This window comes from Lampris incognitus, unplaced genomic scaffold, assembly GCF_029633865.1.
Source record: "Lampris incognitus isolate fLamInc1 unplaced genomic scaffold, fLamInc1.hap2 scaffold_187, whole genome shotgun sequence".
NCBI lineage: Eukaryota > Metazoa > Chordata > Actinopteri > Lampriformes > Lampridae > Lampris > Lampris incognitus.
In genome coordinates this window covers 118,898-135,372 of record NW_026611146.1, presented here as the reverse complement: position 1 = coordinate 135,372, position 16,475 = coordinate 118,898, and the positions used below count along the sequence as shown (strand labels likewise).

The 16,475-nt window shown below is 47.6% G+C and overlaps 1 protein-coding gene across 1 annotated transcript in view; it reads left to right on the top strand.

Annotated features, from left to right (window-relative positions):
• Nucleotides 1-8,079: 8,079 nt before the first annotated feature.
• The window catches only part of LOC130132850 (roundabout homolog 2-like), a gene marked incomplete at its 3' end in the record, with an annotated part of 43,239 nt that continues 34,843 nt past the window's right edge, over nt 8,080-16,475 (top strand). Inside the window, exons 1-5 of the mRNA XM_056301871.1 lie at nt 8,080-8,164; nt 10,733-10,890; nt 11,353-11,473; nt 12,424-12,562; nt 12,929-13,056. Coding sequence (XP_056157846.1) covers nt 8,080-8,164; nt 10,733-10,890; nt 11,353-11,473; nt 12,424-12,562; nt 12,929-13,056 — 631 coding nt within the window. The remainder of the gene's footprint in view (nt 8,165-10,732; nt 10,891-11,352; nt 11,474-12,423; nt 12,563-12,928; nt 13,057-16,475) is intronic.

Below are 16,475 nucleotides of genomic sequence, written 5' to 3'. Positions count from 1 at the left end.
AGGGGGTTGAGATGGGACAGCGGCCCCCGGGGAGGGCCGTCCGTCTCGGTGGGGCACGGGGCTCCTTGTGGATTGTGCGGTGGGTTTTGTCGTCTCGTACAGCCGGCACCGCGTGAAACCTCGTTTCGCGTGGCGGGCTCTCAAGTCCGGGATGGGATCACGTTAGCTTGCGTGCCGCTTCAAAGAGTCACGCAGGCTCACGCAACAGTGTGTGTGTGTGTGTGTTGTGTGTGTGTGTGTTGCTCTTTGGGATGGGTTTCAACCAGCAAGTGTCCCACTTTTGCAGACTTGATGCCCAAGACTCTGGGTTGCAGGCTCAAGGTGTGTGTGTGTGTGTGTGTGTGTGTGTGTGTGTGTGTGTTTGTGTGTGTGTATGTGTGTGTGTGTGTGTGTGTTGTCGTCATCTCTGTGCAGATGTGTGGTGTGCTTGCCAGTGTGTGTGTGTCTATGCTGGTGTAAGCGTGCATGTGTCTGCAGTGTAAATATTAGAGTGCGTGTTCACCTATATTGTGTGTGTCTGTGTGTGTGTGTGTGTGTTCACATATGTGTGGGTGTGTGCCAGCGTGAGGTCTTGTGGGGATGGGGGATTAGCTCAATGGCCACAACTTTGTTCCCTTCAGCCACCGCGGCGGTAAAACAGAAGACCTTCTCCCGCGTGCCCGTCGCCAGACCCCTTTACAGGCGGTGATCTAAAAATAATCCGGCGGCTCAATTAGCTCGTGGACTCTGCAAGCGGAGCGTCTGTGAAACAGGCGGCGGAGGAGGCGAGGTCAGGGCTGTTCTGTGAACAGACTACCGTGGGGGGTGGAGGGGGGTGGGGGTGGGGGGGGGGGGTGGATGCCTCGACTGTCTTGTCTCCGTGCCTTTGCTCGAGCTCTTGAAAGAAAACGTCCATTGTGCACGGCTGAGGCTTTACTTATTTATTTATTTTTAAGGGCCTCGTTATATTAAGGTGGACGGGGTGAGTTGGCTGCACGTGCCAGCTATTCCCAAACCCCCCGCCGTCTACCACCGTCAGCCTGTGAAGGTCCCTCGTCCTTAGCACCGCCGGCCTTCCTCCTCCACCGTCTACCACCGGCAACAGCACCGTCAGCCCTGTGAAGTCCCTCGTCCTTAGCACCGCCGGCCTTCCTCCTCCGCCGTCTACCACCGGCGGCAGCACCGTCAGCCTGTGAAGTCCCTCGTCCTTAGCACCGCCGGCCTTCCTCCTCCACCGTCTACCACCCGGCAAGCAGCACCGTCAGCCTGTGAAGTCCCTCGTCGTAGTTCGGCCGGCCTTCCTCCTCCACCGTCTACCACCGGCAGCAGCACCATCAGCCTGTGAAGTCCCTCGTCCTTAGCACTGCCGGCCCTTCCTCCTCCGCCGTCTACCACGGCAGCAGCACCGTCAGCTTGTGAAGTCCCTCGGTCCGTAGCACCGCCGGCCTTCCTCCTCCGCCGTCTACCACCGGCGGCAGCACCGTCAGCCTGTGAAGTCCCTCGTCCTTAGCACCGCCGGTCTTCCTCCTCCACCCGTCTACCACCGGCAGCAGCACCATCAGCCTGTGAAGTCCCTCGTCCTTAGCACCGCCGGCCTTCCTCCTCCGCCGTCTACCACCGGCAACAGCACCGTCAGCCTGTGAAGTCCCTCGTCCTTAGTACCGCCAGCCTTCCTCCTCCACCGTCTACCACCGGCAGCAGCCCACCGTCAGCCTGTGAAGTCCCTCGTCGTAGCTCCGCCGGCCTTCCTCCTCCACCCGTCTACCACCGGCGGCAGCACCGTCAGCCTGTGAAGTCCCTCGTCCTTAGCACCGGCCGGCCTTCCTCCTCCGCCGTCTACCACCGGCAACAGCACCGTCAGCCTGTGAAGTCCTCGTCCTTAGTACCCGCCAGCCTTCCTCCTCCGCCGTCTACCACCGGCGGCAGCACCGTCAGCCTGTGAAGTCCCTCGTCCTTAGTACCGCCGGCCTTCCTCCTCCGCCGTCTACACCGGCAACAGCACCGTCAGCCTGTGATGTCCCTCGTCCTTAGTACCGCCGGCCTTCCCTCTCCACCGTCTACCACCGGCAGCAGCACCGTCAGCCTGTGAAGTCCCTCGTCCTTAGTACCGCCGGCCTTCCTCCTCCGCCGTCTACCACCGGCAGCAGCACCGTCAGCTTGTGAAGTCCCTCGTCCTTAGCACCGCCGGCCTTCCTCTCCGCCGTCTACCACCGGCAGCAGCACCGTCAGCCTGTGAAGTCCCTCGTCGTAGTTCGGCCGGACTTCCTCCTCCGCCCGTCTACCACCGGCAGCAGCACCATCAGCCTGTGAAGTCCCTCGTCCTTAGCACCGCCGGCCTTCCTCCTCCGCCGTCTACCACCGGCAGCAGCACCGTCAGCCTGTGAAGTCCTCGTCCTTAGCACCGCCGGCCTCCCTCCTCCACCGTCCTACCACACGGCAGCAGCACCGTCAGCTTGTGAAGTCCCTCGTCCTTAGTACTGCCGGCCTTCTCCTCCACGTCTACCACCGGCAGCAGCACCGTCAGCCTGTGAAGTCCCTCGTCCTTAGCACGCCGGCCTCCTCCTCCGCCGTCTACCACCGGCAGCAGCACCGTCAGCCTGTGAAGTCCCTCGTCCTTAGTACTGCCGGCCTTCCTCCTCCACCGTCTACCACTGGCAGCAGCACGTCAGCCTGTGAAGTCCCTCGTCGTAGTTCGGCCGGCCTTCCTCCTCCACCGTCTACCACCGGCAGCAGCACCGTCAGCCTGTGAGTCCCTCGTCCTTAGTACCGCCGGCCTTCCTCCTCCGCCGTCTACCACCGTCAGCTTGTGAAGTCCCCTCGTCCTTAGCACCGCCGGCCTCCCTCCTCCACCGTCTACCACCGGCAGCAGCACCGTCAGCCTGTGAAGTCCCTCGTCCTTAGCACCGCCGGCCTTCCTCCTCCACCGTCTACCACCGGCAGCAGCACCGTCAGCCTGTGAAGTCCCTCGTTGTAGTTCGGCCCGGCCTTCCTCCTCCGCCGTCTACCACCGCAGCAGCACCGTCAGCCTGTGAAGTCCCTCGTCTTAGCACCGCCGGCCTTCCTCCTCCGCACTATTCTCCTGCCGCCCCCAGAGGTGTAAAACTCACCGTCCTGCGCTCGCCTTTATCCCACATCGCCAGTCATTAACGGACGACCGGCTAGGGCGGCGTGCACGGGGCGGGTGCGAGGTAAGACGGCGCTTTCTCGATCCCCGCGGGGAACTTTGCTGGTTGCAGCCGCAGGTAAGACAGAACAGGTGCGGTACTTTAAAACTAAGACGGTGCGGCTTGTTAAAACCAGTAAAGCCGGTGCTACTCGGCGTGTACAAATAAGTGAGACCATGAACAGAACAAAACAAATGTATAGCGGCATAGAAACAAGCGGACACAGTATGCGCAGGGCGAAGGAGTGCCCCATATGAAGGCAGTTCGGTGTGCCGAGTCCCCGTGCACGGGCAGTAAAGGCACCAAGTCCAAGTAAAGGCCATGGCAGCAGGGGTGTGTACCTGTACTGCACGGCGGGCCGGTTTCCGTCTCAGCGGGATTTCCCAAGCACCGCTCTGCAGACGAGCTTATACAGAGAATATCGATTATTGACTATTGCAAACTGTTCTCTCTCTCTCCTCTCTGAAAAACGTCTTCTCTTCTTCTGTGTGTTTGAAGGAGTCTCTCCTGTGTGCACATGCAGTCTGTCCTCCTCCCCAGGTCTCCATGGCGACGGCGGTCGCCGCCTGGACACTGCTTGGCATCCCCCTCATCACATTGTTTTTTTTATATGTCTTCTGAATCCGTGTAAATTTCGTTCTCCGTTTTGGTGTTAGATCCTTCTCTCACTCAGAGGTGTGACTCTTTTTCTTTTCTTAATCTACATGGCGATGCTGGTGCGCGGCTCGGGTCCTGGGTACTGGTCCTGGACACTGCTCAGCATCCTCCTCATCATATTCTTCATCCCTACTCCTATATTTTCGTAATGTGTGTGTTGTGTGTTGTAGTGTAGATAGCGGGACTGAAAACTAAAGCACTATGATCCTAATTCTTTTTGGAGGCGGTAGGTGTTGTCTCAGAGAGTAAGGGGAAAAATCCCAGAAAATTAAAATTATGCATATTATGCATAAATATTGCATAAATATGCAATTTTTATAAAAAATGGCTAAAAACCACTTTTCTCGGCATTTCAGATGATTCTGAGCATCTTTGATTTTTTTTTCACCTATATAAAAAAATTTCTGGGACTTGGAAATGTTTTGGCATTATGCAAAATATATGCATTTTTGCAAAAATGCACTTATGATCCTCGTTTTTTTGGGAGGTGGTAGGTATTGTTCCAGAGAGGACCAGAAAAATAGCAGAAAATTCAAATATAATTATAAGAATTATGCATAATTATGCAAAATATGCATTTTCTAAAAATGGCTAAAAAAAACACTTTTCTCGGCATTTCAGATGATTCTGAGCATTGGGGGGGAGGGAGTTGGAGTGGGGGGGGGTTTAGGGGCAGGGGGAAGGCGGTTAGCTGGCAGGATGAAGAGGAGGAGATTTAGACGGGCGGATAACCCAACCGCTACATTGTAGCGGGGTTCTTCTAGTATGTTTTATAATTCCATTATAACTCCGTTATCCCCTTTCAAGTTGTATCATGTAAATTGTGTACACACAACATCCATTGCACGTTGTGCGTCCTGGGAGAGAGATCCTCCTCCGTTGCGCTCCCCTGGGGTTTCTTCCTATTTTTCCTCCCCTTTAAAGGTTTTTTTTTTTTTTAGGGAGTTGTTCCTTATCCGATGCGAGGGTCTTGGGACAGGATGTTGTGTTGCTGTAAATACCCGTGAGGCACATTCGTAATTTGTGATATTGGGCTATACAAATAAAATTGACTTGACTTGACTAGGTTGTGTGTGTGTGTGTGTGTGTGTGTGTGTGCGCGTAGGTCAGGTGTTCAGCAGCATGGACTGCGGCACCGTAGTGGTTTCAGCTACTCTCTTCAACACAACAGCGATGAGATAAACGCTGTTGTGTGTCTGTATATCTGATTGTGTATGTCATATCCCGGCGGTTGAGGGGACACTCGCTCCCCCATTATGCGAGGAGAGCCCACTCGAGTCTGATTGGAACTAGAGATTGCCACTTCATTTAAATGGGACGGGCCTGAACCGGCAGGTTAGTGCGCGTGACAGATTGCCTCGTATTAGGCAGCTATCTGAAGGGGACAAACCTGAAACCTGCCCCTGCACCCCCCCCCCCGCCCCGAGTAAAGGCAGTTCTCCGCTTTTCTGGAATTGGAATATTTATAGGTGTTTTACCCAAGATTACCCTGGCCTTTGTGCAGAATCTTTATTTCCCTTTCCAGATCGCCGTGACTAAACACAGTCCCAATAAGATTTTATTTAGGTGCTGTCGTTTTGAATATTGATGCAGTATTAAAACCCGGCACTGCCTTGTTTACATGCTGTGGACCTAGACAAGCACCTGAATGGATAATTGATGTGGTGTGTATATATATATATATATATTATATATATATATATATATATATAATATATATATATATATTATATATATATAAATAGATAGATAGATATAGCTATAGACAGATATATAGATAGATAGATATGGAGAATAATATACAGAGTAATATGCTTAAAATAGTCAGAAATCACTCATCATAGCAAGTTCACAACATTCACATTCACACAACATTCACATTTTACAACCGTAACCACGGGCGCACGGTACTCCAATTTATAGCATACGTAGAGTGATAAACCGTGGGATGGGTGTTAATGTTTACTCTGTGTTTACTCAGGGAAAAAGATTGTAGATACAGAGGCAGATGGTGTTTCATTGCTGGCATACATTTTTTTGCTCAGAATTGCAGCTCTGCTCCTCGGTGGTGATGTGGGGGGTTTTTTTAGGCTTCATCAGAACGCGACCTCCAGCGTGCACTGGGGCGGTTTGCAGCTGAGTGTGAAATGGCCGGGATGAGAGTCGGCACCTCCAAGTCTGAGGCCGTGGTTCTCTACTGGAAAATAGTGGATTGCTCCTCCGGGGTTGGGATGAGTTGTTGCCTCAAGTGAAGGAGTTCGAGTAACTTGGGGTCTTGTTCACGAGTGAGGGTAGGATGGAGCGGGAGATTGACAGGCGGATTGGTGCAGCATCGGCAGTAATGCGGACGCTGTACCGGACCGTTGTGGTGAAGAGGAGCCGAGCTGGAAGGCAAAGCTCTCAATTTACCAGTCAAGCTCTGTTCCAACCCTCACCTATGGCCATGAGCTTTGGGTAGTGACCGAAAAAGGGTGAGATTGCGGATACAAGCAGCTGAAATGAGTTTCCTTCGTAGGGTGTCTGGGCTCAGCCTTAGAGATAGGGTGAGGAGCTCGGACATCCGGAGGGAGCTCAGAATCGAGTCGCTGCTCCTTCACATCGAAAGGAGCCAGTTGGGGTGGTTTGAGCATCTGATCAGATTACTTCCTGGGTGCCTTCCTTTGGAGGTTTTCCGGGCACAGCCAACTGGGAGGAGACCGCGAGGTAGACCCAGAACTCAGTGGAGGGACTACATGTCCAATCTGGCCCGGGAACGCCTTGGGATCCTCCAGGAGGAGCTGGAGGGCATTGCTGGGGAGAGGGACGTCTGGAGTGCCCTACTTAGCTTGCTGCCACCGCGACCCTACCCCGGAGAAGCGGCTGAAGATGAGATGAGAAATTTTTTTATCACTATTAACGAGGGCTGAAGGAGAAGGAGGTTTGATTGATTGCAGTATGTAATTTAGCAACATCAGTGAAGGTAAAGTCCTGTGGACTTGGTAACAGGGCGTGTTGGTATGTGGTCACGCACGTGTGTTTGATCGTGTGTGTGTGTGTGTGTGTGTGTGTGTGTGTGTGTGTGTGTGTGTGTTCACACCAGAGGCCTGGTATGAGGCGTCTACTCTCAGAAGGTCTCCAGAGAAGGTGCCAGCTCTCACAGCTGAAGCTGCGGATTACATCTGTCAATTACGCCGCCAGCAATTAGACGATATCACAGGTGGCCATGTCAAACTTCTCATCTTGTCCTCCTTCACAGAGGAGAGCAGGGGGCGCTCCACTCTTCAGGGTGACACGGGGAGAGTATCACACGCCACGCAACGTCGTCTCCTTTTCCGGTTTTCTCTTTACTTTCAACAGAGCTGTGCTGCGGATGAGCGGTATCTGGAATCAGAGATGCAAAACTTTCATTAATGCGCCCCTCCCCCCCACACACACACATACACACACATACACACACTCACATGAGTTAAATTATGAATGCGCTGTTATTTGTTTACTCTGTGTTGGACCGAGAGATGTGCATTATTCATCTGCTCTGACAAGAGAGACAACGGACTAGGACGCAGGCCCGAGCAACGCTAGAAAGTAGAAACGCTGCCCGTCGCAACAAGGACATCTGCCAGGCATGTGAACGGTCATGCACAAGCAAACACAATAATCGACTCTCGTTCAATTAAGATTATTACGTCTCACCTTCAGGAAGCGACCGGGATTTCACTCCTACCTAAAACGACCATGGGCGGTCAAAAGGACCGCCGGCCTTTAAACTCCATATCCTGTCAAGATAAATACCCAGTTGAGATATTAATGCATTGCATGTGTTAGTATGTCTGTTGGGAAACGACTGACACCAAATTAACATTTTAACAATTATAATACTATTTTTAAACCATTTAAACTTCAGAGAGACATGGTCGAACTTGAGTAGCAAAAGTGAAAATATTACCTGAAAAACAAAACGGAAAACACATATTGCTAATCTAACGAGGTGGGGGGGGGAGAAAACTGGAGCTGCTGAGATTTAGCTGTGCTTTATCCACAACGCAGGGTGTGTTTTTGACACACTCGTTAGAAAGCCGGAGGACACAACGCTCTGCATCACAGATGTTAACGAGGAGGAGGTGGGAAAAGTCAAAGCGGAGATGCTTCAGCGGAAACGACAGCTTTTTTGGGAGACGAGACCAAGCGGCTGAGTGACAAACCGGTGTCCGCACAAAGATGGAAGGACTTTCTGAAGTTCTCCGACTCTGTCATTGCACACATTGACAAGTGGTTCGATTTCTCGTCAGAAAATGTAATGATGAAACTGAAACCGATCAGCCTGCATGAGGAGCTCTCCTTCACTGACCTGGAGCAGGTGGTGGCTGCCCTCAGAATGACAGACAGTCAGTATGGACCAACTCCATAAAGAGTTTTGTGCTAGCAAGGAGGAAATACAGAAAGCCAGACTGGATTCCACAAAATCCACCAATGAGAAGTGGATGGCAGTTTTCCAAAGCATGGGGAAAGCCAACTTGCTCAACGTGTTCAAGATTGTCTCACTTGTCCTCAGTGTGCCGGGCTCAAATGCCTTTTAGAGAGGACTTTCTCTCTGATGACCACTAAATGGTCAGACTCAAGAAACAGAAGCAGCACAGAGCCGATCAAAAATGAACTTCAAATATCTGTGAACTGTGACTTGTCATGTAAGGACTTTTCCCTGACTGCACAGAAGGACAAAAGACTGATTGAATCGGTCAAGAGCAGCAAAAAAAAAAAATCCATAGAAAAAGTGGGCTTGGTGAGCAGAGGCATGCCCCTCCTTTGCATTTAAATGTTTTTTGTTGTTATTGTGGGGTCCAAGTTGTGATTTCCAACTTACATAGAGTTTTAGTGATAAAGAATATGAAGCATTCATTCCCCACCACTGTTTGTGTACACAGAGGGTGCACCTTCTGTGAGTCTCTGCTGTTTGATTCCTCTGCAAAACCACCGCTTACAGAAGCTGTTCTTACTTCTAGTTTGTCACTTGTAGGATTAACAAGAGGGGGGGTAACTTGTTCTAACCTACAGTGCAAGAGTCACCAGTGTTTTGGCCTATAGTAAAGGTAATATGTAATGGTTCAAATAAAGGACTGTGTTAAAGGTACCTTCTGTAAATTAACAAACTATTATTAAACCTACTGTAAACTACTGATAAGACACGTTAGCCCCTAGCTAACAGATCTGTCTTTTTTGCCGAGCGGTTAGTGACGTCGCCTTGTGGCGCAGTACACCTCGTATCGAATCCCGCACCGGGCAAGAAAATAACCGGTTACACTACCGTATGTTGCCAAGGCATTGAATTGTGTATTGACCTTTAATTCGACAGTAAGAGATTAGCTATCATTAGGACAAATGTCTTAAAACAACACACTGTATATTCACACAACGCCACCTTTTGTCCCTGATTTGGGAGTGACAAAGCTGGCAACCCTGCGCCCAAATACACGTCATAAATAGTGACGCGGCGCGCACGATGACGCGTCATCAATAATGACATGACGCACACGATGACGCGCAAATTACGCGCCATCGGTTTTACCGCCCCTGGCCGTTTTTGGTAGCTCATAACCGTTTTGTGCAAAAAATAAAACAAATTTTGATGCCAATATATACAATTATAGGAGCATTCAGGGAGCAGCGGGTCTGTATCTGTTATCTTTTCTTCCCCCCTACAAAGTTATTAAACTTCGAAATTCCAAAACCGTTAAAATAACCGCCTTGGTCGTTGTAGTTTCTAAAAAAATATGCGAACGATCTCCGGGCCAGGCTGACGTTGCCCTCTCAGAGACGCTGTTCGGCAGCCACCGCTGCTGTCGTTCTGCGGTTACGGGCTCACGACTTACGGTTAAACACAAATACGGTAAGCTTGACTTGGTCGCCATTGCGCGCTCTCTCTCTCTCTCTCTCTCTCTCTCTCTCTCTCTCTCTCTCTCTCTCTCTCTCTCTCTCTCTCTCTCTCTCTCTCTCTCAATTCAACTCAATATGTGTGTAAACTACTAATAAGACCCGTTAGCTAGGGGCTAACGGGTCTTATACAGTGTTTCTCAACCGGGGGTCCGCGGACCCCTAGTGGTCCGTGGTGTAATTGCAAGGGGTCCGTGAAAATAAAATATCTTTAAAAAAAGATCCTATGACATTTATAGAAATAGGATTATTTTACTCAAATGTGACTGAGACCTTTATCTACCTAAACTATAACGGGTAACAGGACTTTTTTCTCTAATTACATCTGTTTCACAAGTGTAATTTATTGTATTTTAATAAGAGATCTCGCTCCCGTTTGCATTGTTAAAGGTTACTGCATAAAAATTCTGTTGTTACATATATCTGAAAGTTACTGCATACATATTCTGTTGTTACATATATCTGGAAGTTACTGAATACATATTCTGTTTTGTTACATATATCTGAAAGTTACTGAATACATATTCTGTTTTGTTACATATATCTGAAAGTTACTGCATAAGAATTCTGTTTTGTTAACTGTATCTAAGTTACAACTGAAAGCTCTTATTTTTGCCCCAAAGAGTGAATAAATACTATAATGCAATTTAAAATGCAGTTTCTACTGTTTCTATCAAATTGCAACCCCCCTCCCCCAAGATCAGGTGGAGGGGTCCTCAGGGTAGATCAAAAATACACAGGGGGTCCAGGACCCCAAAAAGGTTGAGAACCACTGTCTTATTAGACCCGTTAGTCCCTAGCTAGCGAGTCTGACCCTTTAGCCGAGCGGTTAGTGATGTCGCCTTGTGGTGCAGTACACACCGTATCGAATCCCGCACCGGGCAAGAAAATAACCGGTTACATGTGCTTTGGCATGACATGCGTTTGTGTACATGTTGCCAAAGCATGTAAAACAACAACAACACAATACAACAACGATAATAATAACAGCAACATCTCTCTCTCTCTCCCCCTCCCATTTCTAGTCCTGAGAGACGACTTCCGGCAGGCCCCCAGCGACGTGGTCGTGGCGGCCGGCGAGCCCGCCGTCCTCGAATGCGTCCCTCCGCGCGGCCACCCAGAGCCCACCGTTTCCTGGAAGCGCAACAACGTCCGCGTCAGCACCAAGGACGAGCGCATCTCGGTGAGTTCGCCGGTACTTCCGAGCAAGCTGCAGAAGAGCCGGTGTGGATTCGTCAAAGCTGCCCCCCCCCATTTCCTGTGAAACTGAGCCGTCGCAAACATGTTGAAATTCGCCGGCTTTGTTACGTTTATCGCAGTGTAAACTACTAATAACACACGTTAGTCCCTAGCTAACGGGTCTGACCCTTTAGCCGAGCGGTTAGCGATGTCGCCTTGTTGTGCAGTACACCCCCCCCCCCCGTATCGAATCCCGCACCGGGCAAGAAAATAACTGGTTACATCAGTATTGATGAAGAGGAGCTGATACCCTCAGGCTGTTAGCCCCGAGGCTAATAGCGTTAGCCGTCACAGGCGCTCGTTTTATTTCTTGTTTTCCATCCATCCGTCATATCAGCCAAACCGTTTTGTTTTACTTATTTATTTATTTATGTATCTATTATTTATTTTTTATTTTTCCTATCAGATGCGAGGGGGCAAACTGATGATCTCGCATACCAGGAAAAGTGATGCTGGCATGTATGTTTGTGTGGGCACCAATATGGTTGGAGAGAGAGACAGCGATCCTGCAGAACTGGTGGTGTATGGTAAGTCTGACATTTCTCAAGGTATATTCAGGTCAAGTCAAACTGTATATGGATCTGGGGGTGGGGGGGTGCAATATACTGTCATCAACTGTTTATGTGCTCTGGAGAAAGTGAATTTAATGCAACATAACTGAGATTTAGGGCTACATATTGTAGATAAATGTAATGATGTGATGTTTAATAATGATGATTACAACGTATTATATATCCTTATATCCCTTATTCCAATCAATACGTTGTAATCATCATTATTAAACATCACATCATTACATTTATCTACAAGTTACTCAATACTTTTCCACTGCCACTATAGCCCCTTATGTCCTTGTAACAAGCCCTGTTCCTCATGCATATGATTTCCCAATGATTAATATATCCTTATATCCCTTATTCCAATCAATTCGTTGTAATCATCATTATTAAACATCACATCATTACATTTATCTACAAGTTACTCAATACTTTTCCACTGCCACTATAGCCCCTTATGTCCTTGTAACAAGCCCTGTTCCTCATGCATATGATTTCCCAATGATTAGTATATCCTTATATCCCTTATTCCAATCAATACGTTGTAATCATCATTATTAAACATCACATCATTACGTTTATCTACAATATGTAGCCCTAAATCTCAGTTATGTTGCATTAAATTCACTTTCTCCAGAGCACATAAACAGTTGATGACAGTATATTGCACCCCCGCCCCCAGATCCTTAGACCCTCAATATTGGAACACTGGACAAGTATAAACTCTGCAGAAAAAAACCTTTTAGATGTAAATGAGAATTTATATGTGTAAATCCACTTCATTCTACCACGTTATGAGGAACAACAGCTTGTTTGTGTGTCTTTGTGTGTGTTCTTATTAAAATATTCATGCATGTATCTATGTGCAAGTATTCAAGTGTGTTTGCAGCCTTTTGAAACCTTCTCATCTCTTGCTGCAGAGCGTCCTGTGCTGATGCGGAGGCCTGTAAACCAGGTCGTGATGGAGGAAGAGAACGTCGACTTCCTGTGTGACGTCCATGGAGACCCCGCCCCCACGGTACGATGGCGCCGCGATGAAGGGGAGCTACCACGGGGGAGGTGAGGATGAATGACATGTCCACAGGCCAACAGAGACATCAGATTGGTGACAAGTGGAATTTGAGATGTTGACAGACTGATGGAAATGTGGTCGGGATGAATGTCATGTTGGATGAAAGGCTATTTACAATTGTAAAAAAAATCTTATTCACTGAAACACTTTTGATAGACGTTATTGCAACTGTAGTTTCTTTGAGCATTCAGTTGATTTTTTTATATACATTTTTTTCTTCTGACCACCACAGCAACGACTCCATAAAACAAACAATTTATTCTTTACACAGAGCTCAGGAGGTATGCTGTGTTTCTCGGTTTAAAGGTGTTGTTAATATTCGTTTCTCTGTCTGTATTATTCTTTTTGCACAGGTTTGAAATCCGCAACGACAACAGTCTCCATCTCTCCAGAGTGAGGCAAGAGGACGAGGGGACGTACACGTGCACATCTGAAAACAGCGTGGGGAAGACAGAGGCTTCAGCTATGTTACAAGTCCATGGTGAGAGGACCCATCATGCATATTGTATGTTTTATGTAAATGCAAAGCACACACACAGATCACAAACACAGGCATGCGCGCACAAACACACACACACACACGCACGCGCACAGAAACTTAAGAATGCAGAAGCAAGCGCTCACACCTAAAGGCATGCACATACATAAACTAACAGTTGCATTTCAACACCACCATACTAACACTCATTCCCATTCACTGTTTGAGGCCGTCTGTGTTTCTGTGTGTGTGTCTGTGTGTGTGTGTGTGTGTGTGATAGTATCGGAGAGAGAGAGTGTGTGTGTGTGTGTGTGTGTGTGTGTGTGTGTGTGTGTGTGTGTGTGTGAGTGAGGTTCTGGCTAGTGCTGGCAGGAGCTTATGCTAAACTGTATGGATTACTCCATCTGACAGATGTTTGGTAGATGTGTGCTTTAACACACTGCCAGAGAGCAGTCACAGTATTAATAAGACATGCTCTATCTCTCTCTCTGTCTCTCTCTCTCTTGCTCGCTCTCTCTCTTTCTCTGTCTCGCTCTCCTCCTGTTTTAGTCTCTCCATTTTTCCACCTCTCTCTCTCGCTGTCTTTTTCTTTTTCTCTTTGTCTGTCTGTCTCTCTCTCCCTTCTGCTCGCTCACTCTCCATGCCCGTATCTCTGTTTGCCTGGGCTCAATTGGTCAGGGTTGACTCCGTCCTCCTCCTTCCCCTTTATCAGTGTAAATTAAATCCAAGCTGAGCACGTCTCCGTTCACCAGGCATCCCTTTCCCTCAGCTCCTGCTGTCACTGGCTCTGTGTTTCTGCATTTACCATTTACCACTGTTTCCACCCATCTCATTCATTCTCCATCTCTCCCCCATCGTGTTCCCTACCGTGCCATCACCCAAGTTGGTCCGTTTAGTAAGTTCACTTTCTATTTATTTAAACATTTTTTTAAGTATGATGTTTATTTGCGGGGAAAAAATAAAGCTTAAGGGAAAAAAATGGCTTTGTTGTGTTACTGCAATGCTAAATAATTTCAAAATGAATCATAACTGTATAAAATGTTGTTCCATTTTCTACTGGGTTGTTGACAACATGCCTTGTTGCTGTTGATCTTAAGTAAGCCTCAGACACAGTGACTTAATGGACACCAGATTAAGGACTGGCATCAAACACACATCTGGTGCATTTAGTCCTGTGATGCCGAAAGTGGAGTGTGTCAGGAGAGAGCCACATCATGTAAATCCCTTTCTCATTTGCAACTTGTTCAGAATGCAGTTCATAATTACGGCTTAAAGTAGAAACCATTTAACTGTAGTAACATCTGAATAAAAGACCTGGTTTGCCCCCACCTTTTTTTTTTTTTTTTTGGCTGACCCTTAGCCACCATGGGGAGTAGAGTCCTACAGACAGTCTTATTGTCCATTCCAAAATCAAAGTTAAAGTAAAAATGCTGTGAATAAAATGTTGATAATGACATCAGTAAAAAAAAAAAATCAACATGGCTTTATGCAGATTGATAACAAATGAACAGATTTTTATGCTTTTGATTTTGTTGGCTTTTCTGTCCAAATTGTTTATTGTATGTCTCCACTCCATGACGGGTCTTGAATGAGCAGCATGCAATCAAATGTCATCCTTTTCACTTAACCTACCCGAGCCAAATCTTTCCGGGTTTACCATAAGAGTTATCACGCCACTGAAATTGCTGTTCTGTCAGTTACTGAAGAATGCCCTTAACCACAGCTACCTCCAAGTCATGCTCCTTGACCAGTCTGTGTCATTTCACACAATATATCATCATATTCTACTCTTCACACTAATGGACTGGGCACAGCACTAAAGTTGACCCAGATGTACCTGATAGGGAGGTTATACCAATTATTATTGTGGGGTTGGGTATCCACAGCTTACAAAAGGCATGCCTCAAGGCTTAGTGATTGGCCCACTCCTTTTCATACTCTGTACCACAAATGGATAAACAAACAAATGGTTTATCCTACCATTACTACACCAACAACAGTTATATACCTTTCTTCCCTGCCAAAAGAGATGGAGTCTGCATGGGTTCTTGCTTGCCTTGTTGACATGTCATCCCTAGTCATCCCATTAAAATCTGCAATCTCCAGAGATGTATGAGACAGAATCGGTACATAGTGGTAATGATTAACAACTGGCTCTCATTTTCTGACCACATTATGATTGTCCTCACCTTCCTGCTGCTTTGTTCTATACAACATCCAAAAGATCTAACAGTACTTATCAGAACATGCTGTGCAGCTCCTGGTCTAGGCCCTGGTCATTTCATAATCAAACTGTTTCAATGCACTTGTCGCAGATCCCCCAGCCTGTCCAGTCCAACTGCTGCAAAGAAACCAGAGTGCTGCATGCTTGGTTTTCAACCTTCTAAGATGTGCATTTTCTCATCTCTCCTTGTATCCCTCTTAACTCCAGCTCCTACATTAAGTTCAAAACCTTATGGTGTGGTTTCTGGGCAGTCCAAAGAACCGCCCCAATTGTATCTGAAACCCATATTCACATGTTCACTCCTGGTGACCCTGTTTGTTCTTCCTCTGGAGGGCTAATGTCTATCCCCCCTTCAACAGCTCTAGGTCCAGACTTTTCACCTGGTACCAAAGTGTTGAATTGAGGTCACATCTTCCATTAGGGCTGCAGAATTTCTCATTTCACACAAGAAAGGCACAAAAACCTTCCCTTCCCAGGGTTGACTTGATCTATAGCTGGTGTCCAAGCATGACTGTGACACTGATTGGTGGTGTTGTCCGGCTAATTTGAAATACCCTCCTATTCATCTCAGTATTGATTATCTACTTGTTCCACACTTGCACTAATTGCACTTGACATAACATGTACCCTTGGCTATGACATTACTACAATTCAGTGCTCTATGATGGCTGTAGGGCGACACACAAAGAAATATGTTAATTACCAACTCCCTTGTAAGTCGTTATGGATAAAGGCATCTGCTAAAATGAGAATAGATAGATAGATAGATAGATAGATAGATAGATAGATAGATAGATAGATAGATAGATAGATATTGTGGTATTTGGTTGCTTGCCTGTGTATGTGTATCTGTGAGCAAGTGCATGTTTGTGCTTGAGTTGCACAGGAGTACAGAGGAGAAGAAACCCTGCAGGGAGTCATAAGCAGTGTTCAAATTATTCTGTTTGAAGTAGCCGGCAGTTGATTGGTCAGTGTCCATCTATGGAGGACCAGATGATGACGTTAGTACACTGATCTGACACAAACTGACAAATTACAGCTCTGCGCGGACTTGGCTCGAAATAACTCAGTAAATGGCATGACAATAGCACAACACTGGACTGTAATGATTTGCTCTCAAACCGAAGCATGAGCACAATGACATCATTCAGTAGAGATGAGAGGGCAGAGTACTCAGAATCCTCAGTCATGAGAATAA